This window comes from Chrysochloris asiatica, unplaced genomic scaffold (genome assembly GCF_000296735.1).
Source record: "Chrysochloris asiatica unplaced genomic scaffold, ChrAsi1.0 scaffold00012, whole genome shotgun sequence".
Classification (NCBI taxonomy): Eukaryota; Metazoa; Chordata; class Mammalia; order Afrosoricida; family Chrysochloridae; genus Chrysochloris; species Chrysochloris asiatica.
Window position 1 is genome coordinate 6,076,945 of NW_006408530.1, and position 12,312 is coordinate 6,089,256.

Below are 12,312 nucleotides of genomic sequence, written 5' to 3' on the forward strand. Positions count from 1 at the left end.
TGGGTGACTTCTGTGCCACTGCAATTGCATCTGCACTTGGCAGAGGGAGAAGTTTACCAGATGAGTATTTCCTTCTTCCATGTTGCAAGCCCTTAAAAATACAAAGTTAACACATATGGCTGGAACAAAAGTACTTAATAGCCCACAGCAGATGCTTCTGTGTTATTTATAACTTATCAGAAACCAGGGTAGGCCATCAGGAGACAATCACAATGACAGGTAATGAATGTAATAATGAAATTTACATTTTGGTTAAAAAACTGAACATTGATTTAAAAATTAAATCCTATTGCTTTGATTAAATCTGAGCAGGTACTTCCACTTTTAGGCACTTGTTAACAAGGGTTGAAAAAAGAGAACCCATTTTTAATATTCCTATGAATTTGCTAAATCTGAGCCCTTAATGTTACATCTGTGTTCAGGGTTGCCATTAAACAGCAGCATATTTATAAGGACACAGTTTCGTTCACACACACCCTCTATTCATGCAGGCAGGTCTTGAGCTCACATCGTTATTTCGGCACCATTAACAGAACGTAAGTTCTGATCATCAAAGCGCCTTCTGACGCTTCTCCTCACCGCATCGGCCCGTCTGTATGGCTGGTTTCTAAGATCTGTAAAAAAAGGAGATCAATGGTAAGAGAATGATAGCTTTTAATGCTATGTGTCTAAGCATTAAAAAGGCCAGCTGGCAGCCAATCAAAGCAGCTTGTGTAGAAGAGTCAACTAATATATATAAAAGTAGGATGTAATACTGGTGGGATTCTGGCACATATAGAGATAAAAAATACATAGAATATTTTTCTCACTGACCAGAATAACTTGAAAATTGATTGTGAAATATTTTCTTCAACTGGAAATAGTTGAGGCATAGTCCCCTGCCCCCACCCCTAGAGACCTAAATAATGTTCAAATTCACAGTAATACTCTATTCCTTGCCACCCAGTATTTTTTTATTTTCATTACAGGAGTGAAGCTATATGGGCCCTTCTGCATTCTCTAGTTTATGAATGCACATTCAGAAAAAAAATTAAAAGCCCTGTTACTGTTGGGGTATTGCCAGGACCACAGAATGTTTGGCCTCCCTCATTTATAATTTGTTGAATGTAAAACTGATAATCTACTCTATAAACCTTCACTCAGTTCACAATAAAAGGTTTAGGAAAAAAAATAGTTTTCTCACTTTTAAACTGGTAATTAGCACTAAAAAACAAAAAACTGATTCTGCCTTCTTCTGAAAAGACCTGGAGTACTGGGCCCAAATTCCTGTAAAATAACCTGGAGCACAGTTGAAGATGACTCCTATATTCTCAGGCCTGTTACCTTCTTGACCCTGCACACTGGCATTCTAAATCCATTCAGGTACCTCAGAAGAAAGGCCTGGAAATCTACTTCTGAAAGGTCACAGCCATTGAAAACCCTGTAAAGCACTACTCTGATCTGACATACGGAGTTGCCATGTGTCAGAATCAGTGGCAACTAGTTGTCTTTTTTTTTTTTTTGTAAACTCCCTGCAGGAGTTCTTGAGTCTTGTTCCTTTCTAAAAATCCTAAACCCTCTTCAAAGATTATAAGTCATATTCCCTGGCCTGGACCTATTCTCAATTTCTTTAGATCAAAGAACCGAGTAACTTGAATGCCAAGAAGAGGGTAAGAAGCCCAGCACCCAGAGCAAGTACAATCCAGCAAAATACCCTTGGCTCAAGCCATCACACTTGAGAACATGGAAGCAGGCCAAGAAGAGTTCAACAGAGAGATCCAGACTCACATCTTTGGAATGTGAGGTTAAAAAGACTTCTCCCTGGTCAGACTCTCACCAGTATTACCCTCAGCCATACACTGAAACCATTGATGTGCATACAGAGAGAGGAGGAAGCTAAGTAAAAAGTGATGCTTGCCAGCTCTGTGTATCCTCCACCACCGGTGTGCTAGAAGAAATCCTTACCCTCGAGTGAACATTTGGAAATTTAGTGATATTATTCTTCTTTAAGGCTAAACAGAAAAAAAAACAAAAACAAAATGATGGTTAAGTAAAAATGGGATGAAAATGGAAAGCAATGCAACTTAGTGCTTAACATTCCTGGGCATGTTAGCCAACAAAAGAAGACAGTGGGAGGCCATTACTATGAGAAGTTAGAAGGATGAAAGGGTCTTCCCAACAGGTACCAAGCTGCTTTGAAGATTGGCTCCAAGAAGACAGTCAAGCAACAAAACTGACAGCAAACATTGGCAGAGCGGATGACAAGTTTCTAGTCTCTTGTTATGCACTGGTGAATAAGTACACTGCAGAGCCAGCAATGACACCACATCCTTTGATATCTTCAGACAGGAACATAAACATACACAAGTGCAATTCATTCACAAATTAACTGCCACAAAATCAACACAAACCCAGTTCCATGTCAATCTCAGCACAGGAATCAAATGGGTATTTCCTGTTAAGAGTATGTTTCCCTTGTCTTCTTTTTCTACATCAACTGATTTCTAATCAACAGAAGAAAAGTATGTTCCTTATCTAGTCATTGAGATCTAAGCTCATGCAGTTACCTCTTAGAAATAATGCAATCATTTTTTAATTATAAAAATAGCACTGATGTTGCCATGCTGACCAATAAAGCAGGTCCAGATATAATTTAATCATCAGAGAAATAACCTGGGTTTGACATGGAACAGAGCAACTAGTGAAGAAGCATGAATAAAGAGGGTGGGAGCCTTTGCTTCATATCCTGCCTCACAGACTTGCTCTAATATGAAACGGCTGATGGCTTAACTTGGGCATGCTGCTCAGAGGGAAGGTGATGTGAGTATATCATCTATACATGCTTCTAGGTCAAAAGTCCTTCCAGCGTAGAGTTTGTTCTATGAACTCCATCATGCTGCAGATGCTGTCCATGGCTGGATTTGAAGCTCTGCATAGTTAACAACTGTAAAATACTTCATAACTTTGGAACACTTTGTATAGCAGCTCATTTTACTATCAGCAAAGTAAGTGCTCAATGAAAGTTTCTGAGGGTTTCAGAGGCTGCAAACCTATATGAGAGCAAGCAGAAAGCCTCTCTCTCTAAGAGGAGTGGGTTGGTGGGCTCTAACTGCCGGTTTTGTGGTTTGCCGTCAAGTGTTTATACTACAGAGCCACAATAAAGTTAACAGCTTTTGTTATTACTGTAGTTTTGTGCTTAAAACTTTAAGCAATCGGTTCCAATCTTGATTGTCAAAGAAATGCTCTACTTACAGCTTTTCTGAAAATTTCTGCAAGTAGTTCCATTAACTCAACTCTTAATACATACCCAGATTATCCCAGCCATATGTATACATGTTCATCTTGCAAGTGGCAGTGATTAAGCAGTAGTGACCAATGAAAACCATGCAGCGTGAAGAAAACACAAGTCACAACGTTATGGAAATGGAAATTCCATGCTAACGTGGGGTGACCCTGACAGACACACAGAGGGACATAAGAGATCAAAAAACCTATAGCAACCTTTTAAGAGCATCAGGTGACAAAGAGTAATAGTTTAGTAATGGTATTCCTCAGTGAGAACAGGTTCGCAGAAAAATCGAGAGCCACGCTTGGCGGTGCGAGCGGTAAAGGGCACAGTCTTCAGCACTGCATCAAAAATGACAGCCAAACAAGACAAACAGAAGAGTAAAATGCCAAAATCTATTACATTAGTACATGGTTAGTACTTTGTTAATCACACCTGGGGGTGGGGGTGGGGAGCTCAGCTGGAAATGGGGCAGGCAAATATATATCCAAGTTAATGAAAGTCTCAAAGAGTTAATCTGGAGCTTTAGAATGTGTAGAATATTGAATATATTCAAAGAACAATAAATATTAAACATTTCCACAACAAAATTTTTTTTTAAGTATTTTGGAAGCTGATTAAAAAGGTCAACAGAAATGAAAAGCATTTACTGCCACCACCACAAGGCGGTGGCCCAATTATAATCCTGAGGTATGTTGTTGTTAAGTGCCTTCGAGTCGGTTCCGACCCATAGTGACCCTGTACAGGGTTTCCGAGGGTGTAAATCCTTACAGGAGTAGAAAGCCTCATCTTTTTCCCGCGGAGCAGCTGGTAGTTTCGAACTGCTGACCTTAAGGTTCGCAGCCCGATTCGTAACCACTACGCTACCAGAGCTCCTTAATCCTGAGGTATAGTAGTGCCAAAACTCCTGAGAATTCACTCGAGCAGAAATCATTTGGCTAGGACTTCTATCAGAAAAGAACCAAGCTGGATTAGGCACCATTCCTACCTGATAGAAGGAGTGTTGGCTCATCAATAAAAGTATCAGCCCCTGATTTCATAATAGTTTTCAGGTCCCTTTGAAAGAGTAAAGTGGATACTAAACAGCATGTTGTAAAAAAAAACTTGCACATGGACTGTGGTCAGTAAAAAGCTGAAAGGGCCTTATCCACAGTATTTATAAGGCAGGCGGGTGGGTAGAAAAAATGGGTTATGGTGGCTAATCGAAGAAAATGAAAACCACCAGGAGAAATAGCCCTCTTGAAACCAACAGGATTCCAATGACATTGAGAAATAAGAAAGAGATTACGATTTTTCTAAGAGTAGGGGGGTCTTAGGTGGGCAGCATACAAGCTATTAAAAATTTATTACAAACACTTGTAGGGAGTGTCCCTGCATAAACCTGGATCTGAATAAAGTCGACATAAGAATTTGCAAATCCTGGACAAAAGAAGTTGAAATATCTGCATGCAGCCCAATCTGGGTAAGGCCAGTAGGAACTCCATGGACCAGAGTGAGGAAATACCCCTTACCTGTGATAATATCTTCAATGGCACCATCTTTCCCCTCATATACATGTCTGTTGTCTTTAACTTGTCGCCTTCTTAACTCTGCAATTAACTCTTGCTGCTGTCTCTTTGACTTATGAGAAGGAGACTGAAAGGAAAGAAATGGCAGAGGTTAGTCTAAAATGTGCTTGAGCATTTTTTTGAGAATCGGTAATGTCTGACAAAAGAAGCACATCCAACATTCTGTTCAAATGCAGAAAAACTCAAAGCTTTAGGAAGAAGAGAAATATCATTGACGAACATATAAAACTCTAGCTGGCAGCAATGGCAACAAGGGATAGCTAGTAATAACCATCTACTTCGTAAAGTTTGGTGCAGAGTCATGAGCTTGAATAATTTGACCTGTCCATCTTTAAGATGCTCCCTTCCCTGAAATGTTCCCTAGCCAAACTTTTCAGCAAACCAGACCCAGCACACCAATGGGCAACCTCACAGAGCCTTCCCAGAATCATAAGGGTAGCTGGTGTGGCCTCTCTGTATACTCAACTAAGATTTAACTCCCAGATCTCTGTAAGCCTGGAAATGCTACACAAGCTTAATTCCAGTGGTTGCTAAACAAAATAATGAACAAATTTCTATTTGCCAAGTTTCCAAACTCTAACCCTAGGAGGACATGCACAATTCTGGGTTTTACGTATCACTCTACTGCTTGTTGGAGTCCTGGTGTGGCACTGTGGGTTTATGAGCCAGATTGCAAAGCTGTTCGAACTGCAAGGTCTGTACTTCAAGCTCACCAGCAGCTCCTCAGAAACCCTATATAGGGTCGCTATGGGTTGGAATCAACTCGACAGCATTTAACAACTATTGCTTGTCATACAGCAGCTGGGCATACATCTTGGCTGAGCACTTCTTACCTTTGGATCCTGCTGCTCCATCAGAGCTTCTTGCTCCAAGAGTTTTTCCATGAGAGCTTGTTCCTGCTTTTTCCTAAGCTCATTTTCCTCTTCTGCTTGCTGGTTGAATCAAAAAAAAAAAAACAACTATTTCAATATGATGGCCCTTCATCAAGATTTTATAGTCACTCTTGGACAATATGATGGCCCTTCATCAAGATTTTATAGTCACTCTTGGACAATATGATGGCCCTTCATCAAGATTTTATAGTCACTCTTGGACAGTCCTTAGTCAGCTAGAAGTTAAAATAAATTGAAGGTTTAGAAGATTTGTACTTTATGTCTATATTTAATTCTAATTCCACACGTCACTGTCCTGCTATGTCATACCTCTTTCAAAATCAGGTTGTCAGAAATTAATCTTATCCAGATGTCCTTTCCTGATGGCTGCATCCCTGATCAACTGCATCTCAGTGTGATTTTGGCAGCTGTGCCCAATGACTTTTGAGAGTTTGTTTTACTTCCAGAATCTATCCACCTATCTATCACTTCTGGGCAAGCAGGACCTAAGATTCCTCTGCTTTCTATCCACTATTAGGGAAACCCTTCATTCCTTTGGCCTTGGCCTTGTTTCCTTGGGAGGCCTCAGTGGAGTAATCATATTCATGACCTCTCTCTGTCTCTACAGCTCACGCCTTCCAAAGGGAGGCAGTGACTAGTCTGATAAATCTGGGAGAAGAAATCTAACAGGCTCATTTCAGCTCAGCCTTCTTGGATGTTCTTTTAGGCCATCTCTCTAAAGAGACTTCTAATTGACCAGCTGTGAACTGATGGACAGGACACATCATTTGTCTAATTTGGGACAAAGTGTAAGCTCACAAGTCCACATTGACACTATGTCCTCCAAGACAGCTCTTACCAGTAATAATGCGTACATTTTGATCTCTTGCTTTTTTCTTGTTTCACTTTTTCCCATTACTTGGAATGGGAAAAGAAATAAGTTCCTAAAACCATACCAGTAGTGCGAGACACAGAAGTTTTTTGTGACATCTAGGGCAAGTAAAAGATCCCCTAAATGTCACTGTTGGACAAATGTCTCAGCAAGCCAGCTAACAAGACCACTGGGAAGAGTCAGAGCCTGTGACACTCCACAGGACAGCAAGGGCAGCATCTCTTCTGGCTTCTTTGCTCTAGGCATGTTCCTGTAGAACTGTCTGCCTTTGAGACCAACCAGTGGCACTTTTCAAATTGCCTTAATCCACTGTCTCTCTTTAAACGTTGTTGTTGGTTCTGTCTCATAGTGACCTTGTTTCTAAGGAGCCGCTTATGAGCTTGAACCACTGATCTTGTGATTCACACTGACGTTGCAGTCCAGTGCATTAACCCACAACACCACACCAGGATGTCTAATTTCTCATTTGAGAAATATGACAAAGAGTAATCTGAGCCCTATTTGCAGCAGGCATTGGATGCCGGAGTACCACCGCTCTGCACTGGTAACCAGAGACTTTCTTGCTGCTCTGGTTCCCATTGTCTTGCACATAGACTTTCTGTGGAGTCTCTTAGTGCTGAAGACACTATTCTTCTGCTAACAGACATCACTGCTACACTAAGCCATGCTGGGAGAAGATAGCTAACAATTTGAACCTGAGTGTCAAGAAAAGGTCCAAGGATATTTCTCCACAGCCACCAGCCTCTAGTGATGCTGGGGAAACGACAAGCTACTTCTAGTATGATGCTGCTATTTCTAAAATGCAGATAACACTGCTTCTTCCACATCTACAATAAACACTCCTTTTTCCACTTACTTATGAATGTTATAAATACAACAAGTACAGATGATTATAAGACAAGTACAGATGGTATAGATTACATTGCCTCCTAAGTGGTCCCAAATTCTCTAACACCCTCATCAAATTCTTCTGACACGTGTCTATTTGGATCCCATGATTTTTTAAAATATATAATGACTATGATCCTTGGTATGCCAAAGAGGATGACCTCCCATCTAAAGGAAGGACCACTGTTGGTTCAGATAAAATAAATACCAAAGAATGTCTATACCTATGGAAATGCTGCAGAAATGTCAATCTAACAGATGTGAAAACCTGACCAGAACTAACAGCTCCAGCATGCACCTTTGCCCCAGATCATGCTTCACTCTCCTACCTGTTGAATATACATCACCATGGGAGGTCTGGGTCTTTCTAAGCCCTTCACCTCACCTGCATGGATGAACTTTCAGTGGAACAACAATGTACCGGAGTGTCTCACTGGCCTCAGATGAATTCTCCCAAGGAAACAGTCCAGAGGTTTTTTTTTTTTTAATCGACCTGAGCCCTAGGATAGTCTTGGTGAGGACAGGTCCAGCATGCACTGAGGGCCCAAGAAACTCTCAGCCTCCATAAGGGATCGCCATCTGTTGCCCAAAGGGACAGAAGAGGCCTTTACAGAGCAGAGGCGACTGAGACCCATATCATGGAGGAGGTCTACTTGAGAAGTAACTGAAAGGAGGTATCTCGGGGCTCCAACATTCCCAGTTACCTTGTAGGCTTTCACAAACCGGACAAAGACTGGAAAGAAGACAGAGGGTGGTGTCGTCTTGGGGTTTTCTCCAAAATACTTTACAACATCATCAAAGGCATCCTATGAAGAAGCAAATGTCTCCTGAATTTCATTACTTCCAGCATTTGAACTTGATGCTATGGGGGTACGGGTGGGGGAGAAGCTGAAGCAGCGGAGGAGAGCAAAGCAGCAGTAAGGAGACGGCAGCTCCTCCAGCACTCTCGACAGGAGCCTCTCTCCCCACCCACCACTTTCTATAGATGGCATGTTTCATCCAAATGTCTTGACAAAGGCAACCAAGAGAATGCAACAGCGAGACAAATTCATGTCTGGGACTCCTGCCATGGAAGTTTTTTGTGACACACATAGACACCATTCCATTTAAGAGTTTCCTAAGGTCATACAGAGCTCCTTAAAACCAGTAAGGTTAAAGGGACCTCAGATGAGCCACCCTGACTACAAATCTTACCCTCCTGTTCCAGTGTTTCTTAAACAGCATTCCCACATAGGAGACACTTAGTCTCTGCTTGGACACTTCTGTAATTCAGGACAGTCTAGGGGAGGCCATTGTATTTTACTCTATGTGCTTTCTGAGTTCCTACCACAATTTGTTGAACCTTTTGTGATATAGTTTATTCTATACTTTTGCAGGTTTGCTTACATATCGGTGATCCCCAGCGTAGTGTAAGACTTTTAGATTGAGGTCAACAGACACTCAGTCTACCTGAAACACTGCCTTGCTAAGCACAGTTCTGATACATGTTGGTGTGACTGAATGAAGCATTCATGCTTCATTCTGGGAGTCTTCATTCTAGTCCCTCCTGGGAGTCTAGTAGTAAAGTAAGGGGACAGACAGAGAGGAACTCTAGAGAAGAGAGGAAGATCTGAAATCAGAAAAGAGCACTAAGTAGGGCATGGGCTTCCAAAATCAACATTCAGAAAGATGCCCCTTTTCTCATACAACTAAATGATTACATAACATACACCCTCGGCAAACATGGCAATAGAACATTTCTCCCCCAACCAGGTCTGTCCCCAGGTAGCGTCTAGAGACCTCATCTCTTCTTTTCAGCTGTCCAGGACACCAGTATGTACCTGTGCAATCTTGGCATCATCCTGCAGCTTCTTCAGCTTCCCCTCATTGTTGAGGATGAACTCCTTCAGCAACGTGTTGTGGTCATGCATAGTGTACTCCCTTTTCGTCAAGTCCATGCCCCTCTGGAGCTCCTTGACATCCAGTAAAACATTCTCAAGGGAGACTGAAGTAGAGAATAAATACCCCAGTAAACCTCAACTGGGAAAGTCAAAACCACAGCTAGTCTGGTTGATAAGTCAAGTTCTACGTAGACTCTTAGGAGACATAAGTGGTTATTCAAGAACCTTTTATCTGGTTTCTGGCTTTCAGAGCAGGGGTCCTTGCAGATCACAGTCTAGTGTTTCCTAGACCATCAGGATAGATACACGTCTTTGCATTTCTGATGCTCTCCAACAGGGGATAGCATTTTATCAGTTGGATTTCAGCTGCATTGACAATAGGGCTGAAAAACAACCTTGGACAGCTTCTCTTTTTATGCTAAACACCCATCCCAGCTTCAGAATGTTTCATCATGGGTCTTTCCATCTGTAGTGTAGCCACCTCACCATATAGCTGGACACTCTGTCCTGAGCCAGATAACCCAATGGAGATCTGGCTCCATACCTATGGCTCCTTGTTGTCAGACAAAGATGGGTTACTAACAATGTGATGTTTTCCCCTCATGAGATTCACAATGTCTTACTCATGTTTGACTCACAATACTTACAAACAGTGCCAAGTACGCAGCAGGTACTCAGAAATGTTCACTGGGTGAACAAAAGACTGAATGGAAAAAAAAAAAAAAAGTGAACGAATAGCCAAGAGGATAAAATGAAACAGTATGTGAATGAAGGTATAAAGAACCTATGTCAGCTATCAATCAGAGTACAAACACAGAACAGTTCAGTCAGAGTGTGCCTCAGTAACCCCATTTTATTTTGGAGAGATTTTTTTCAACTGATATTTCAACAAATCTTGTTTGGGTCATATCAAATGTGTCACTAATTTGTTATTGAGTGCCATCTTTCCAACTCATTGCGATGGAAATTTTACTTTTAACAGTTTTCCTTAATTAGAATTTGATGTTAAAGAATCCTGAATGTAGACAAAGGGAAACTTAAAAGGAGGAAATCCATTCCACCAATCTAGAACTCCTGATAATTGACAACGACTCTAGTGGGCCGTGTCTCTGAGTTCTTAGTAGACACAGATCATCTGCACCTAGCTTAGAATCCACTGGGCCCTCCGCAGCATCTGCCCAAGTATGAATGTGTGTGCCATCACATTCATTCACCCATTTGTTCATTCCCATCATCGACTTTGTCAGATAAATAAAGCCTGATTACACCCTTATGAAGTATACAGGACAAAAGTTACACGCAAACTCTTCTAATATCATTTGGTAAATCATGTCATGTTGCTGTTGTGTGTGGCCAAGTTGGTTCTGACTTGTAGGTTTCTGAGACTGCTTCAGTAACAGTAGAAGAGAAGTCACAGTCATTGACTGTATGAAGAAGTCAGAGTAGGTCTTGCTCTCAAAGATTCAAACTGTAAGTCTGGGATAGGCCTCAGGAATCTGGATTTGTAATAAATACTCTAACTGCTATGATTCAAGATGTAATTTGAAAATCATAGCCTGTACCTAACTCCAAGTTCAATTTGCATGTCTTTCTTTTTTCTTATCTCATATTGTTTTAGAGTCCTGGTGTGGAACTACAGGATAATGCATCAGACTTCAAGGTTGGTTTGAACTACAAGATTGGTGGTTCAAACCCACTAGCTACTCCTTGGAGACCCTATACAGGTTCGCTATGAGTCGGAACCAACACTTAACAACAACAATATTGTTCTGAGTGGGTAAAGTACCTTGGAAGATATACTATATGTAAGAAGTAAGAAGATGTGGGTCATAGGCCTCTTTCTAGTATGCTCTATATCAAGGTCACCTTGGTCCAGAAATATAACCTCAAAAAAAAAAAAAAAAAGTCAGCTTTTTCATCTATACAATGAGATACTATCACCTTGTACATCCCAGCTATCTCTGATGCTTTAAAATGAGAAAATGCATAACTGTGATAGGAAAGTAGCAACCAAGAAGTATTGAGGACTTAACTTGTGTTCAGGCTCAAAATAAAACATTTACAACGGCCACATCTGAGCAAGCTGATAGTAAAAAGCCAAAGTAAAGCATTCATTGGGAGTAATCTCAGATTCACATTTTCAAATATCAAAGAGCAACAAAAGAATACACAAGACAAGAATGAAAGAGGGAAGGTACATGAGGCCCAAAGGTTCAGACTGTTTCCAGAGGGAAGGCACTTCTGTGTCTGTGAGGGAAAGGGGGTTCAGAGGACAACACCATGGCCCATGTGTTTCAGCTCACAACCTGTGACTTCTTCAAGCATTGCCTTTTTAAAGAGGTTCTGAAAAGTGGTTTACACAGGGAATAGGTTCCTCCATTATTAAAGGTATTCAAAAATGTGAATCGCTGAAATTAAGTACCTGCAGCAGCTTTCTCCACATAATGAAGCTCATTATAAAACAGGGACACTTGGTGATATTTTTCTTTCACAACATTGGAGATATAGTGCAACAGTGTTTGCTTTCGGTCTGTTGACTTTGTATCTAACAGCTGAAAAACAAGGGGACATGGGTTGGGTGAAAGAATAAAGTGTTAGGCGTGTTCTCCACCAGATGACATTTTTCCACCCAGAGGGTACCATTGGGTATAGCTGTCCAATAGGTTGACAAAAACATTCCCAGAAGAGATTCAAGATTCAAGCTGTTCTTGGTGAACCAGCCCTCTGATAGTTAAATGCATGGAGGAGGCACTGACCAGCAGGTAAGCTACACATTAGGGATGACTCTAAACAGCTAAGAAACATCTAACTTACATCAACTGTGCCCCATTCCCATCTCATTCTTTGAACCACCTGCTCTGGCTTACCACCAGGCAAGCTCCAGTTTTAGTGTTCTCCAAAGTAAATGAGCAAAGAAATGGAGAGTGGAGCAGCCGTGTGTAGTGTG

The 12,312-nt window shown here is 41.2% G+C and overlaps 1 protein-coding gene across 1 annotated transcript in view; it reads right to left on the minus strand.

Annotated features, from left to right (window-relative positions):
- Positions 1-504: 504 nt before the first annotated feature.
- FMNL2 (formin-like 2) overlaps positions 505-12,312 on the minus strand; it is a 215,798-nt gene continuing 203,990 nt past the window's right edge. The window contains exons 20-25 of the mRNA XM_006834592.1: positions 11,788-11,917; positions 9,306-9,469; positions 8,190-8,291; positions 5,667-5,765; positions 4,777-4,900; positions 505-614 (exon numbers count right to left, since the gene is read on the minus strand). Of these exons, the coding sequence (XP_006834655.1) occupies positions 505-614; positions 4,777-4,900; positions 5,667-5,765; positions 8,190-8,291; positions 9,306-9,469; positions 11,788-11,917 (729 nt within the window). The remainder of the gene's footprint in view (positions 615-4,776; positions 4,901-5,666; positions 5,766-8,189; positions 8,292-9,305; positions 9,470-11,787; positions 11,918-12,312) is intronic.